General features: G+C 45.9%; 1 protein-coding gene across 1 annotated transcript in view; it reads left to right on the top strand.

The window, feature by feature from the left end:
• LOC126546871 (cytochrome P450 4V2-like) overlaps positions 1-9,052 on the top strand; it is a 61,475-nt gene extending 52,423 nt beyond the window's left edge. The window contains exons 7-9 of the mRNA XM_055062613.1: positions 1,069-1,135; positions 8,123-8,296; positions 8,783-9,052. Of these exons, the coding sequence (XP_054918588.1) occupies positions 1,069-1,135; positions 8,123-8,296; positions 8,783-8,958 (417 nt within the window). The 3' untranslated portion in view covers positions 8,959-9,052. The remainder of the gene's footprint in view (positions 1-1,068; positions 1,136-8,122; positions 8,297-8,782) is intronic.
• Positions 9,053-16,402: the final 7,350 nt, after the last annotated feature.

Below are 16,402 nucleotides of genomic sequence, written 5' to 3'. Positions count from 1 at the left end.
TTAAAGGCGAAGAGGTTTCGTTAGGTAAATTATATATATATATATATATATATATATATATATATATATATATATATATATATATATATATATATATATATATATACAATACAATAGTCTTGTCACTATAATTTTGGTTACATTCTTGATTACAGTTTTCGTTGAGAAGATTATGGAACTTCTATACAGTGCTTCTAGAGAATCACTCTAGTGCTGCGAAAGAGCTGTGAAAGCTGCCAGGTCTGCTTATCGCTATCATGAAATCAGCGACTATCAATTTTTAAGCGGCAGTATACCCGGATAAGTGCACCTTTTACTCATACGAAGCGCGCAATAAGACCTGCCACGCGCTTTTCTTTTCTTCGCATATCTCGCGCAATTTCTTTAGGATGCAGAAAAAAATGATTATGTAACAAGTAGGAAGTCATAAGCTGCTCAAATTCAATGTTCCTTAGAACGCTTCTACAATTTTGTCATTGGAAATTGTGGCCTAGAGTTAATGTTTGCGAATTTGCTTGATTGTTCTTGAATAAATATGCAGTTAGGCGAAACAAGAGATAGTTCAACTTGCTCCATAGTTTAGCCAAAAACGTGCATTTGATTGTGTCCACCTATAGTGTGTCGGCGTATTTTTGAACCGTGGCTTAAGTTAGCTGGGACGCCGTGTACATTCGGACCTCTAGTTGGAACTAAAGAAGCCGCATTTATTTTCTGTCAAATGCTAATTATTCGGGATTTTTTAAATAATATACCGCACTAGTTTACGTATAGGCACTCCAAGTGACTGTGCCGCCTTCAACACGAAACTTTTTCGCAGTTGGAGAAATTTGTTAAAACGTTTTTTTTTTCATCATAACGCAAGCACAGCGCAAAAGATGGGGACAAGATAGACACACATGATGCTTACTTCCAACGTGCCGTGTGTGTTTTCCTGTCTTTATGTCTTTTGCTCTGTGCTTGTGTTACGATGAATCACAAACACGCCCAAGCCTCTACCCTTTGTCAGCTTTATTTTTTTTTTAGTTTCAGTAACGTTGTTATTGCAGCTTGCTTGTCTTTACCCTGCAGGAAGCTTTGCGGCTTTATCCCCCGGCACAACTTGTAGGCCGCCTGGTCACAAGAGACACAAAAATTGGTGCGTAATTTCCTAGGTCACCTTCGCCACTTCTCACTTCTCTCCTGCTACATACGCAGTCGATGTGTAGACGAATCAAGTTACTTTGTTGCATTGCTCAACCTGAAAAAAAAATATTTCTGTCCTGATTAGCCGAAAATCAAACCCATGCGCTGATCCGCAGAATGCCATAGCCACTTTGTCACCGCGGCGGATGGTGTAAAATGCGGAAAAAGATGTGACGGAACAAGGGCAAGGCAAGAGTGTTTAAGTCATCGAGGCTACAACACAGACAATGGCATTAGTCAAAAAAAAATAATTAGACTGAGCTAATTTACCTCTACAGCAGCTGGCTCGTACCGTCTTGTGGCTTGTTAATTTGCTCCTGGAACAGTGGTGCCATCTTCTCAAACAACAACTTCGTGTTTAGGACGCCGACAACGTCGCCTTCGTCGTCGACAAGTATTGCTGACTGTCCGCTCCGAAACGCGTGCACAGGCAGCCACCCTCTCAGAGTCGGCTCGGCGCACAACATTCCGCACAAATCGCGAAATCTTGCACGATAGCTCAGCACTTGGTCTCCGCGAGACGTGCCTGTTACATGTGCCCCGCGCAGCGTATTTTAGGTACCCGCTCTAGTTTACTGAAGCGGCGTCAGTTAGCCGAAACTGATGTTTGCGCCAAGTCGCTGCGTAGAAGCAGCGCGTAGTGAAAACGGACACATACCCGTTTAGTTGTTAGCCCTCACCACCGTCGAATACACTATGGGCGTCGATAGGTTTGTATTTGTGAGTGATGGGTAAAAGTGTCGCCGCTTCGGAGATGGAATTTTTTTCACTGAGTTTATGTAGAAGACGCATGACAAAAAATTTCTCGAAAAAGAGTGGTTTAAGCGTGTAACAGGCATTTTCGGGCAAACAGAGAACGCATAGCCTGCTGTAGTCTACAAGTTACACGTCACTCAACAGCGATAAATTACATGTTTAATACCCTCTTGCGTTACTGGAATAATTAACGGTTCTAATTCTGATGATCATTGGAGTTCATTGGCGCAAGGGCCAGATGTGGCCAAATAGCGCCATTCTAATTCTGCAACCTTCCACATTTAGCACTGCCGGGACCAATCTATAGCATTTAAGGTTTATTTAGAATGAATGAAAGAAACAAAATTGCAGTGGCGACTGCTTCCCTTTACTAAACACTTCACATCCAAAGTGGATACACGCATGAGTTCCGTGCTGACATCGGCAGTTACTAAACACCTCTTAGACCACGACTAGAATGCCGTCATGTACATTAGAAAATGTTTTATTCGTAGATTGTGATGCATCCAACACCAGAAATTGGAGACGTAAACAAGCAGTGCATCAAGCAGCGGCGAGCTGGAAGCACACTGAAACGCCGTTGTTATCAAATATTTAGTTGAATATGAACCAGTAACGCCGCCTTGCCTCCACGTGGGGGTCATTGCCTCCTGCTCGTTCTTGGAAGTGAGGTTGCTGCCCGACTGGGGCGCCACCACAGCCACTCGGCAAACCTGCTTTGCTGTGGAATAAAGCGGGTGTTTGGGTACGCGCTAGTTCGTATTCCATTACAAACATCACCATCACATAGACAGAGGGACTGAAAGAGCGACGAAGACAAGCGCTGACTTCCAATTGATTTTTTATTTTGAATAAGAAGCATATATACAAAACACCAAGAAAAACGCACCCCCTCGAAGCTCGAAGCCAGCATGAGTACGCATTCAAAATTCAAACAAACCATGACCGCCTCCTTAAGATGAACGAGCGCGCATGTGCGATCATGTGCATTGAGCGCGCATGTTCAAGTGCGCGTGTGCTTGTCTTCGTCGTTCTCTCAGTCCCTCTGTCTGTGTACGCGCAGTAAGGGATGTTTACTTTGGAATAAAGCTAGTGGACTCTCCGTTCTCAACCTGTCAAAACGTGTATTACTTGCCTCCGCTAAACCAAGCTCCAAACAAATGATGACCCAAGACATTTAAGTTTAATTTTTTTCGAACACTGACATGAACGACGCTGCTCCTACTTCTGCTGACAGAGAAGACGCCACGATTGCGTCTCCTGTCATCACCGCAGAGCTTTAGCTCCCCAGCTTTTGGCACAAGAATCCTCGAGTTTGGTTTATGCAAGTAGATCGAGGCCCGTTTTCAACTCCGGCGCATCACTTCACAGACAGCAAGGTACCTGCACGTCGTCGCCACGCTATCCTCCGACATCGAAGATGCCATATATAGACGACTTGCTAGCGGGTACGCCTTCGTCCCCAGCATACGATGACTTGCAACGCACTGTCCTGCAGCGCCTCGAGCCATCGCAACAGAGTGGGCATAAACAGCTCCTCTCCGAGGAACTCGGCGACCTACGACCGCCACAACTCCTGCACCGGTTGCGTCAGTTGCTGGGTAGCCACTTCACAAACGAGAGCCAGCTTCCAATTTTGCGCCACCTGTTCTTGCGGCGCCTTCCACAGTTCGCACGCATGGTGCTGGTGGGTTCCGACCAGACGAGTCTCAATCGATCGGCTAGTTGCACTTGCTGACGAGCAGTCGCATATGCGACTGCTCGTCTGCGGCACAGCTATACCTATCACCGCTGCGAATCTCAGAGCCAGGACACCGACTCTAGCGCCTGAAGGGAAACTCGACCGCCTTACCAGTGCACTGGACAAGCTGACGACGGGTGGCAACACTGGCGACCGACTTCGGCGCAACCATTCGCCTTCGCAGTCTCGCAGCGCACCTAGATACTCGCCGCAGCAGTTGTGCTGTTATCACCGTCGTTTTCGCGAACAAGCAAATCGCTGCACCCAGCCCTGTTCGTGGACCGGAAACGCACCGGCCAGTAACGGCGGCATACGACATCGGCCCTCGCTCAAGCCGCCTATTCTTCGTAGTCAACCGCATCACCAGCACCCGCCTCCTCGTCGACACCGGAGCCGAGCTGTCTATCGTTCCCGCCACGGTCGCAGATCGCCAACGCGGTAAGTCCACACCCACGCTCTACGCAGTCAACACTGCCATCGCGTCGTATGGGCTCCACTGAATAACGCTAGACATCGGACGCCGGTGCTTGCACAGATGGTTGTTTGCGATCGTCGACGTCAGCTTTGTCATACTGGGAGCAGACTTCCGCCGCCATTTCAACCTAGATGTGAGTGTTTGCAATCGGCGCCTAAATGATAACGTCACATCCCGCGATGCATCTGTGAATGCAGGCAGTACATCCCTGCCTGCAGTCCAACCTCACCTCATCTGGCATCCGTACGTTTCGGCCAATCTCAAGGTACGACAAGATACTTGCTGAGTAACCTCAACTCACGAAGCCCCGAAACGATGCGCTGCCCGTGAAACACAAGGTGACGTATCATATCACACCCACAGACCCACCTGTCGCCACGCGACCACGGAAGCTCGCTCGACGGAGGTTGGAAGTCGCCCGCCATGAGTTCGGACGCATGAACGTGTGGATGCATGAACGTTGGAACGGGATGTTGGCCATCTATTGCGTTATCAAGCTTTTCCGCTCCTCGTTATTCGTCCTTCCTCGAGAAATTCGTCTTAACCTCTCCATCTGGTTCCAAAGAAGGACAGTGCGACTTGCGGCCTTGTGGTGATTACCGAGCTTCGAATGCCCTCTCTACTCCGGATCAATATCACCTTCCCTACATACATGACTTCGGCGCCCGTCTCGCAGCAACCAAAATATACAGCAAGATCGATTTGATGAGCGCGCACCACCAAATTCCTGCCGAACCTTCTAAAGGCAGCAATCACTACTCCATTTGGCCTATTTGCTTTTGTCGTTGTGCCTTACCGTTTGAAGAATGCGGTGCAAACTTTTCAAAGGTTCACGGACGAGGTTACGCGCGGACTCCCGTTCATTTTTGTCTACCTTGACGGCATTCTCGTTGCAAATCACACAGACGAAGAGCACAAAGAGCGCCTTGGCCTTCTGTTTGAGCGACTGGATGAACACGGCCTGGTCGTAAAGCCCAGAAATACTTTTTCGGTGTTGAAGCCCTGGGTTTTCTCGGTCATCGCATTTCACTCCAAGGCATCAAGCCACTGGAATCACGGGAGTTCAATCCAGGAGTTCCCCTCTCCAACCTCCTTCCGAATGTTGCGCGAGTTTCCGGGGCTCATAAATTTTCACATCCGCTTCATATCATCCTGTCCGCAAGTATTTCAGCCGCTTACCGACCTGCTGCATCGCGACTAAAAAATATCGCCTACATTCTACTGGTCTTCGGAGCACGAACACTCCTTCGAGGAAGCCAAAACGTGGCTGGCGACTGCAGTTTTGCTAATTTATCCGTTGCCCGACGCTCCAACTCGCCTTATGGTAGACGCGTCGACCACAGCAGTGGGTGCAGTACGCTGGAGGCCGCTGGGTTTCTTCTCAAAGCGCTTCAAACCCACAGAAGCTCACTACAGCACCTTCGGGAGGGAGATGTCTGCCATATATTTAGCTGTCAAGCATTTCCGTTACTCAAGTATTATTGCGCAACAAAAAAAGGTACAGACGTAAGAGAAGAAGACACACCAAGCGCTTGGTGTGTCTTCTTTTCTTAAATCCGTGTTTTTTTTCCCCCATTAATACTTGAATAACGGATTACCAACTTGGGGCCCGGAATGCTGCTGTCATTTCTGTTTTTTTCTTGAAAGCTATTGCTTTTACATTCTGACCGCCCACAAGCCGTTAACCTTCGTTTTCAAGAACAACAGTTCCTCGTATTCAGAACGTGAGCTTCGGCAACTTTCCTTTATCCCCAAATTTCTACGGATATCCGCCATATCTCTGGGACCGAAAATCAAGCAGCTGACACACTGTCGCGGATCGGCGCTGTGCCTGCTGGCTCTGTGTATTTCGAAGCTCTAGCATCCGCCCAGCAAAACGGCCCCGAGCTGAGCCAATTGCCGGAAAAAGGCTCGTCGCTGCAGCTTGCGGAGGTGCCGCTTCCCTACACGACAATACTGGTCACTTGCGACACATCGCAGGCAGCTCCTCGCCCGTTGGTGCCTCGTCAGTTTCGGCGGCCAAGATTCGATTCACTGCAGGGGCTAAGCCATCTCTGCATCAGAGCGAAACAGAGGCGTATTACCGACCGCTTCGTCTGGCCAAGGATCAATAAAGATGTTTGAAGCTGGGCAAGAAGCTGCCAAGGTGGCTTGAGGCCACGCCTATACAATACATCACGGCCGAAACAGTAGAAGCATTTGTTGCTTTGTGAGTCTCGCGGTACGGTTGTTCTTTGGGAATAACTGCTGACCGAGGCCGACAATTCCAAAGTTCGCTTTTTTCTGCCCTGGCGAGACTGCTCGGCACGTGCCTTCATAACACCACGGCTTACTATCCACAGAGCAATGGCATAATAGAGCGTCTCCACCGAGAACTGAAGGCGTCATTGACCTCTACGTTCGACAGGCAGCACTGTGTGGAAAGGCTACCCCTTGCACTACTAGGGCTGCGAACAACAATCAAAGATGACCTCAGAGTCAGTGCAGCTGAGATGCTCTATGGATCAGCAATGTGCGTCCCAGGCCAGTCTTTCGGCACCCAACAAGGCACTCCACCAGCGGCCGTGCAGCACTTGGAGAGACTACATTAATGGCGCGACCGGCTTCGACTTACCCTCCCACGTATCGCCCGCGGGCAGCTTGTGTTTAGTTACCCGAAAGTGTACACAACCACGCACGTCTTTCTGCGGCGCGACTCTATCAAGCCATCATTGACTCCTTCCTATGAAGGCCCCTTTCCTGTGGTTTCTCGTTCAGATAAAACCTTGAAAATTGACGTACGTGGCAAAAAAGAGAGTGTGTGCGACCGCGTGAAACCAGCCAATCTTGGACATTAACGCTTCATTCCTTCCGCCATGCACACTAAGCCTCCGGAATTCCAAGGGCGGGGCGGGGGGGGGGGGGGGGGGGGGAGCCCTTGTAGCGACCTTTCGTCACTATAGGCTGTCCCCCCTTCTGGGAAATCCACTTACCTCACCTGGCCTCCATGTAGGGGTCATTGCCCCCCGCTCTTGGAAGTGAGGTGGCTGCCCGACTGGGGGGCCACCACAGTCACTTGGGAAACCTGCTTTTACTGTGGAATAAAGCCAGTCGACTCTCCGTTCTCAACTTGGCAAAACGTCTTTACTTGACTCCGCTAAACCGAACTCCCAACAAATATATACTAAGCGTACAACTGGAATGCGTTTCAGAAAATGTCTTCTACACACCTTTAGCAGCACATAACGCAAGTGGAGGGACTGTACTTCGCGGCTGAATTCGTCGGCGAAATTTTAACAACGTGAGTCTGGAAATCTCGAAATATTATGTAGGAGACAGTGATTTGCGGATGAAGTAATGCATGAATTCGAATGTGCCAGTGGCTACACATATATATAGTTTAAAGGTTTTTCTTTCATTTCACTCAGATATGTAACGCGCCAGCAATAGGGACAGAACATTTGGCCCAATCATATCTTTCAAATCATTGTCGCAACATCTATCACAAATTCAGTTGTATATCTGTCCATGACAAAGGAGGCCCACCCCTGCATTGTCCGAGTGGCATAGCGCTCGGAGGACTCATTTTGCGATAAAACGAACCCGAGTTCACTTTTCGACTCAAACAGCGACGCGCTAATTTTTTTGGCTATGAAATTCAACACCTAATCCGCCACCGTGATATGAGCTTCGGTTTGTGACATCGTGGGAACTTCAAACATATCAGCCACAGCTAAATTATTGTGTATGTCTCGTTGCACCGCACGACGTCGGAGTGGCGAAACTGAACGGTCCGTATGGTAATGTGCATCCACTAGTACCAAATGGGCACATATGTTTTATCTGAGTAAGCACTCGGAGAGTGTGAAGTTTAATCAAGTTTGCCGTGACAAATTCATTAATGACAAGCTATTTCTTTTGAGCAGTTGGCTTGTTTAAGTTTGACTCTGAGGATCTGATTTTCATATTTCTCCTTTTATTTCTTGCAGGAAACCACGTAATACCCCGCGGCACGCTGGCCATCATAGCTTTGTATTTCCTTCACAGACATCCCAGGTATATTAAGGACCCAGACTGTTTCATACCCGAGAGGTTCATGGGTGCAAAAAGCATGTCTACCTACGCATATGTGCCCTTCTCAGCGGGACCGCGCAACTGCCTCGGTAAGCGATAGGTTTGCTCACAGCCTGCGCTCACGCTCGCTAAAACTGCGACTTTAGGGCAGCATTGCAGCTCTGTGATTAAAAAAAAGCTTCTGTGCTGGATGGTTTCTAATAAACTTGGGCAAATACTAGCCCTCGGTGTTCGAGAACGGCACAGGCCGGTCTATCCAACGTGCGGAGAGGGTTATATTTTGAAAAGATGACCCTAATACTATATACTTCTCATATAATATGTATACATGACACCCATATAATGATAAGTTGTCGAATGTTCTGCTTAAGTTGACTTTCATGTGGCCGGTGAAGGCGAATATTTGCTGACATTGAGACCTTTGCAGACTTTCGCGTAGACTTGTCATTTCCTACTGGTAATTACCTGACTGATACAACAAAGTGAAAAAAAAAAACTGCAGTTCAATATTACAGTATTGGCCACAGTGTTGTTTTATTCCTAATTTTCTCTCCCCCCTTTTTTTCCCATTACAGGGCAAAAATTTGCGCTGAGGGAGCAAAAGATTATTCTTACACACATTCTACGCCGCTTCAACGTCAGCTCCAAAGTTCCTATGGACAAGCTTGAGTTGGCCATAAGCATAGTTCTGAATCCTGTTCAAGGGATTGAATTAAAGTTTACACCAAGGACGCTGCTTTCATCAAGTTGAACGCAGCAGAAGAAAGGGACAGTTGGACATACTTGTCATGTGGTATGGTACAGTCATCATGGTCCTCTTAAATATAATAAATTCTTCATTTGTGGATTTACGGAGTACAAACATGGGCCTCCCCCAGCCAACGGACGGCAGCATGGGACAAGTCAGAGCATACACCCATGTCGGTTCACATCACGAAAATAACTCGACTAAGTAAGAAGAAAAGAAATCAATCATACAAAACAAAGATAACAGACTTTACATCTTTGCGACTGCCGAAAGAGAAGACACTAATTGGGAGGTCATTCAGAACACTTGGAACTTAGCAAGCACGACCACGTTCCCCATATCTGCACTCTGGGCAAAATGAAATGATCTCTTGGACGCAATGTTCGAGCAGGGATATACGGTAGGCAAAATTAATTATTCCACAGGTACGTAAGAATAATACTTTCTTTAAATACCAACCTGAACGAAGGCATACATGAGCAAAAAAAAAAAAAAATACAACAGACTATAGGATTGTTGGGAATTGGAACACCACACATTATGGCATGAATTATATATTTTAGTAAGCAATCAACCTTATTGCGCAAAAACACTGAACAAAAGTAAAAACAACAAATTCCATAGTGCAGCACACTGCAGAAACATAAATAAACATTTAGATTAAACGTTTTTTCATTGATAAGATTTTGAATGCTCTCGAAAAAAAAACATGATTCTCAAGGTCAGCATAATTTATCACCGTGGTTAGCAGAACGCAGAAACATTATTCTTTATTCTTTATTCAACATACCCCCAAAGGCCCTCATTACGAGGGTATTACATGGGGGGGGGGGCAATCACAAGCACTGGTCTTAGTTAGTACGTACTAAAAACAAGAGAGTGTAACAGAAGCAATAATACAGTGAAACATAGGTAATATACAAGATAATTAGGTCACAATTATTACAGAGAAAACATTAGTACATATTAGGAGAACATAAGGCAACTGCAATGAAAAACACCAACAAACATCGAAAACACTGTAAAAGTCCCAAAAAAGAATAATAATGCGATTAGTCGACAAGTCGTGAGCGAATTAAATGTTGAAACTTAGTCAAGTCTGGTTCCGTGGCAATGACTGATGGTAAGGCGTTCCATTCAGTTATTGTGCGTGGTAAGAACGAATATGCATAATGGGATGACTGGCAGTTAATGCGTTTGACTTTGTATGGATGGTCACGGCGTGGAAAAATAACTGTTGGTGACTGAAAGAAATCATCGTGAAGTGATTGATGGTGATAACGCTTATGGAAAAGTGTTAGGCGAGAAATTTTACGGCGAAGTGCTAAGTTGTCCAAGTCAGCTTTATTCTTTAACGAGGTGACGCTGGTGTAACGTGAATAATCTGAAAATATAAATCGCGCAGCACGGTTCTGCAAGGCTTCGATGTTACTGATGATATAAGTTTGTTCGGGATCCCAGATGGCAGACGCGTATTCTAGTTTAGGACGGATTAATGTTGTGTATGCTAGTTTTTTAACATGCATTGGGGCTTCTTTTAAGTTATGTTTAATAAGTCCGAGAGTACAATTTGAAGAGGCAAGGGTAAGATTAATATGATTATTCCATGATAAGTTTGACTGAAGATTGATGCCAAGGTACTTGAAAGTAGTTGCGAGTTCCACAGGGTTGTTATCAAGGGAGTAGGTGGTTAGAATTCGTGGCCTATTGGTGAAAGACATGAGTTTAGTTTTGGAAATATTTAATGGCATTAACCAATCAGAACACCATGCACTTATTGCGTCCAGGTCAGTTTGTAGTAGGTGGCTATCAGTGTTACTTGTTACACATCGGTTAACTACACAATCGTCTGCAAATAGTCTGATTTTAGATGACACGCAACTGGGTCAAACATTAATATAATTTAGAAAGAGTAAAGGACCAAGTACGCTGCCTTGTGGAACTCCAGACGTAACATCAGCATAACATGAGTTGGAATTGTTAACTGATGTAAACTGAATTCTAGATGAGAGAAAATCGGTGATCCATGCAATTATAGTAGGGTGAATGTTAAGCTGTGAAAGTTTAAGTAACAACCTATGGTGTGGAACACGGTCAAATGCCTTAGAAAAATCTAAAAATATTGCGTCAACTTGGAACCCGGCGTCTATTAGTGCGTGTATGTCATTAATAAATCCGGCAAGTTGTGTGTCGCATGAGTAGCCCTTGCGAAAACCGTGCTGATGCTTTTAAAAATAATGTTATGGTTCTTCAAGGAAGTTGATGACTTGACTGTGTATGATATGTTCGAGTAATTTACAAATAGTGCTTGTTAAGGAGATGGGACGATAATTAAGGGGAGAAGCACGATCACCTGATTTGAAAATGGGTATTATTTTAGCAATGCGCCAGTCATTAGGAATACCCCCAGTTGATAGTGACTGGGAAAATAGAGCTGTTAACATAGGACAAATACTATGTGATGTATTCTTTAAAATTTTATTGTTGAAACCTAGATGGTCGGCACTAGATGACATTTTAAGATTGGTTAGTAGAGATAAAACACCAGCCTCACTGATGTCTACCTCATGCATTGTGATTCCCACTAATGTCTTTAAAGTTGGCAATGAGTTAACGTCTTCATGAGTGAAAATTGTTACAAACGTATCATTAAGAAGTTGAGCGCAATCTGAATCGGGGATGGGAACACCAAAAGAATCAGTAAGAATGATGTCAGTGGGAATAGCAGGGTTCACTACACGCCAAAAGTGACGAGTATTATTTTTTAGCATGGATGGTAAATCATTAGAAAAAACGTTATTGCGAGTGGATTTTAGCAATGCCTTATAAGCCTTTTCACACTCTTTCTGTTTATCATGGGCACTCGCTAGACCAGTCAGCTTAGCCTGCCTGTAAAGTCTTTTCTTTTTGTTATTAAGCCGCCGAAGCTTGTTTGTAAACCATGGAGAACTGCTTTTGCAGGAAATGGATAACACAGGAATGTAGGTGTCAATGAGTGAACTGAGGGTGGCCTTAAAGAGGACCCAGTTCTGTTCAATGGAACGTGAATGAAAATCATGCAGAAATTGACCTGAAAATGTTGTTAATTCATTGTTAATTGCGTCGAAATAGGGCTTTACCGTAACACCTCATTTTCTTTTTGGTAATTATTCTTTTGCTCAAGCAAAAGTTAATGCATCCAGTTATGACATCATGGTCAGCGATGCCTGCTTCATGAGTTATGTCGGATAATATATCAGGATTATTAGTTAAAACTAAGTCTAGTATATTGGCAGAAGTTTCAGTGGATCGTGTTGGTTGACTAATAAGTTGGGTTAATGAAAAGTCAAGGCAAGTGCTGAGAAAGGTATGTGCAGCCGCATCCGTGGCCGATACGGAGAGCGTCGACCAATCTATATTTGGAGAATTGAAATCGCCAAATATGATAATTGCCGACCTCGGAAAATGCGCGCACACCTCGCTCAGCACTCGATGATACTCTTCGGAAAACGCGCCAGACATGTCGGGTGGACGGTAAAAAACGCCAATTATCACACCAAATGCAGCACCCTTCAAGGAAATCCAAATATATTCCAAAAAAGAATCGATAATGATGGGTGCGGCGATGAATTCTTCCTTTATCGCGATGAGCACACCGCCCCCTCTACGCTGTTGCCTATCACATCGAAAAAACTTGAAAGTGGGTTCACTCGTAAAGATGTTGTTATCGTGTATGGTGTTGTTAAGCCAGGTCTCGGTAAGTAGCACTAAAGAAGCCTGGAATGAATCGATGAGCGATGAGAGTGCAATACCATTAGCGATAACACTTCTAGCGTTGGTGCATAAAAAGAGAAATTTGTTATCAGTGCTACAGTGCAATTTTACGGGTGAGCCCGTAGATGAAACTGAGCTTAATGAAACAAAGGAGGAGGAACATCATCGATCATCAGATGCCACAATTTTATATGCGTTTAGTAGTGTGGTTTGCTGGGCCAGTTGGTGCATGGTGAACGTATAAGAGGTTCCAACAAGTACGGACGTGAGCACAAGTAAAAAGAAACGGATAGGACAACGCTGGACTTACAACAGAAGTTTATAGGGAATACATTCCACAAATCTCCGCCACGCATGCGTATACACACAAGAACAATACCAAGGTGTATAGTCAAATATCAACAGAAGATATACACGTACACAAAAGAGAAGTCACACCCCTTCCCGACAAGGGCAACAACACTTGAATTAACAAGAAAAATTAAAAAATTGAAGTTCTTTATTATTGGTATGGCTCGAAGGTTCCCTCATACATGTATGTGCGCGCATCTTTTTGATGTGAAAGGCTTCGCTCATTGCCCTTTCTAGTTTACTGCGCTCTCTCCCCACAATTGATACACTATCAAAAACTGGTCGGTACTCGTGCTTTTTGCAATCCAATGGCAAGTTCTCTCCTGTACCTGTAGGTAGCAAATAGCGATTCTCACGCATGCGGTCATTAAAGGGAAGCTGAAATGTTTTCCAGAAAAAATGAGTGAAGAGCAGTACGCCGTGGTTTTCAACCCTCTGAATTCGAATATCGCATCGAAATTGAGTGAAAGAAAGCGCAAACATATTTTATTTCGACGAGAAGTGCAGCAGCAGACACGCCCAGCTCGCGCGCCTCGTTACCGCCTGTGATTGGTCGGGCGCCTCGTGACGTCAACAATGGTGTTCGTCCGGATCGACTGCTGCCGCTACACACGAAGCACGGAGCGAAGTAGTTTGGTGGTGTTTTGCTGAGACGGTCATGGAAATTTTCGAGAGCTTGCGTTTCCCTGAGGAGTTCGGCGTTAAGTCCAAACTCTACGAGAGCGATTTTGCGCGCGACGCTGACGGGCGACGGCTTCGAGCGACAAAACGGGCCGTCGCTTGAACAAATCGCTCGGTGTTGTCGCTCGATCGTTCGTTTCTAGACATCTAGAACTCGTCGCCCGGAAATGCTATGAGCGACTAGCCAATTGTGCGAAGCCGAAACTGGATGTACATAACTCAAATACTGCTGTTTGTCGCACGGAACGAGCAAACTATTGAATTTTACAAGTGCAAGAATAAGAACTTAGTGCAAGACCTTCAGAAATATTTTATGCTCCTTCTTCAGTAAAATACATCAACTTGAATTGCTAAAGCATGCGTCACGCTAGTTTCGGCGCGTATATTGCTGCCCTCATTCCGGGAAGTCGTCGCTCAAAGCCGTCGCTCGCGTGGAGTTCGGCTTGCAGACGACGAGTGAACGCGACAGCCATCGCCTCGCTTGTAGCGCTGTCGCTGTCGCGTGCAAGATCACTTGTAAGGGGTTTATACTTGTACATACTACACGTACGTACATACTTCTACATACTACATGTACGAGCCGATTGCGAAGAGCCGGCTTCTCCAAGAAGCGAAAAATGCTGGTGCAAGCACTGCTTTCCACGCGAACGAAGGCGAAGTGTTAGCATCTCCTTGTGTTGGAAATGTTCTTTGGCGAGTATGTTTTTTGCTAAGCTGCATTCAGCGTTCCAGTGAGTACGTTTCCGGGCAAACAACTGTAGTGTTATGTTCCTGCATGCCTCCTCGTAGAACGTAAGCGGTGATGCGATCTTCAGCATTTGTGCGCTGCCCCAAAGCTGTCGGCAATCTACACAGATGGTTTAAACGCGGGAAAAGTTTACCGGCTGTTGTAGCACGTGTAGTATAGAGCCTTCATCAGCGCGCCATCCGCACGCTACTCGTAACCGGCGAATTCCGTCGGCTACGTGAGATGGTCGGTTTCTTATGTGTGCGAGAGAAGGGGGAGTGCAGCGTCTTGGCGTGAGCAGGCTTTCCAACACATGCTAACTTTACGCTTGCACTGCGTTATGGTAGCTGCATGCAGGCTGTTTCACAAAAGACGTGCGAATAGAAAATTCGCGGCGCTTGGCGATGAAACCTGCGTCAAGGGTGGGCGATAAACATGCACCTTCCGTTCAGCGTGCTAACTATTTTTTTTAGGAGAACCCAAAGCACGCGTTATTGATAAACTTCGGTAGTAATCGTCACGGAAGTGGTTAGAGCACAACACTTGTTCTTGAGCACTTGAAGTTGTTTCGCTTCACAGCAGCCTTCCACTTAGCTGAAAGCTTCTTGTCTTGCAGGAACCAATGGGACATCGGAACATCGTCGCGGCCGCTGGTGTTCGTGCAAGCGTAGGCTGCACAGAACGCCGGCATGATCGGCCTACTAGTTCAATTGATGCTGCGCATGTCAACTACCACTCCTATACACGCACAAATAAAGGAATGTAGGGTCGAGCGAAGCAGATTAGGACGGCACGCACGCAGAAATAAGCCCGGTCAGGCACGGTCGCGGAGGCTGCGAAGGAGCGGAACACCAGTGTTGACGTCACTACGCCGCCGTTTCCGGTCTCCGCTCGCATCGTCTGCGTCAGCAGCAGCGCGCGGCGCTCGACGGGGGGCGGAGCTACAGCGCAATTTTAACGGACGATTGCGTCGCTCCTGAGTAAAAAATCCCCCCCAAAATTTTACCTTCATGGTTTATAAGGTTCCCGCATACGTATGTGAGCGTCTTATTGAATTTGACAGACTCTTCAGCTTCCCTTTAATTAATGCAACGACCTGTCTGGCCAATATAGGACAGTCCGCATGAGAGAGGTATGTGATATACGACCGAAGATGCACACTTTTTGTGAAAAAAAGTGGTGTGCTTTTTTCCACAGCCACAAGTCGCATCTTTCTTCTCTCCTGGGATGCTTTTGCAGAACCCAACCAGTTTGCTCGGCGCCGAAAACACTAGTGTGACGCCATTCCTAGTGGCCATCCTCTTAAGATTATGAGACAAGCCATGCAAATACGGCATCACTATGACCTTTTTTTTTTTGAAGATTCATTGTCGTCCGCGGTTTCCAGGGGTTTCTTTTTTGTCAACTTTCTAAATACGGATTCAGCCACAGCCATCAAAAGTGAGGCCAGGTACCCTGACGACATTAACCTCGCCTTCTGGGCTTCAAAACTCTCCTGCAATTAGTGGATGCAACACTTGTTAAAAGCATTCGTCAAGGGCAAGGAAACTATGCCAAGTTTTCTTAATTTGGAGCGGGACGATTCGTACTGGGAGGAGCGATTTTTTCGATCTAGGGCAATAATGCCAACACACATGACTCTCACTTCTAAATTTAATTTCGAAATCAAGAAATCTGATCTAGTTTTCTTTGCAAAGTTGGAACGTGAACCTGAGGTCCCGGGAGGACTCCTCGAAACACGTTAAAATCCTTCTCGCATTTCATTCAAGGCTGTCATCGGAACTTAGCCTTAAAAGCACTAAAAAATTATCCACATACCTAAAAATTCGCACAATACGTTTGTCATGCAGCCTGTGCTACCTACAGGTACAGGAGGGAACTTGCCATTGCATTGCAAAAAGCACGATTGCCGACCAGTTTTTGATAGTGTATCGA

Source organism: Dermacentor andersoni, chromosome 1, assembly GCF_023375885.2.
Source record: "Dermacentor andersoni chromosome 1, qqDerAnde1_hic_scaffold, whole genome shotgun sequence".
NCBI lineage: Eukaryota > Metazoa > Arthropoda > Arachnida > Ixodida > Ixodidae > Dermacentor > Dermacentor andersoni.
Note: the sequence above shows the minus strand (reverse complement) of the source record. Positions and strands in the feature narration are given on the sequence as shown.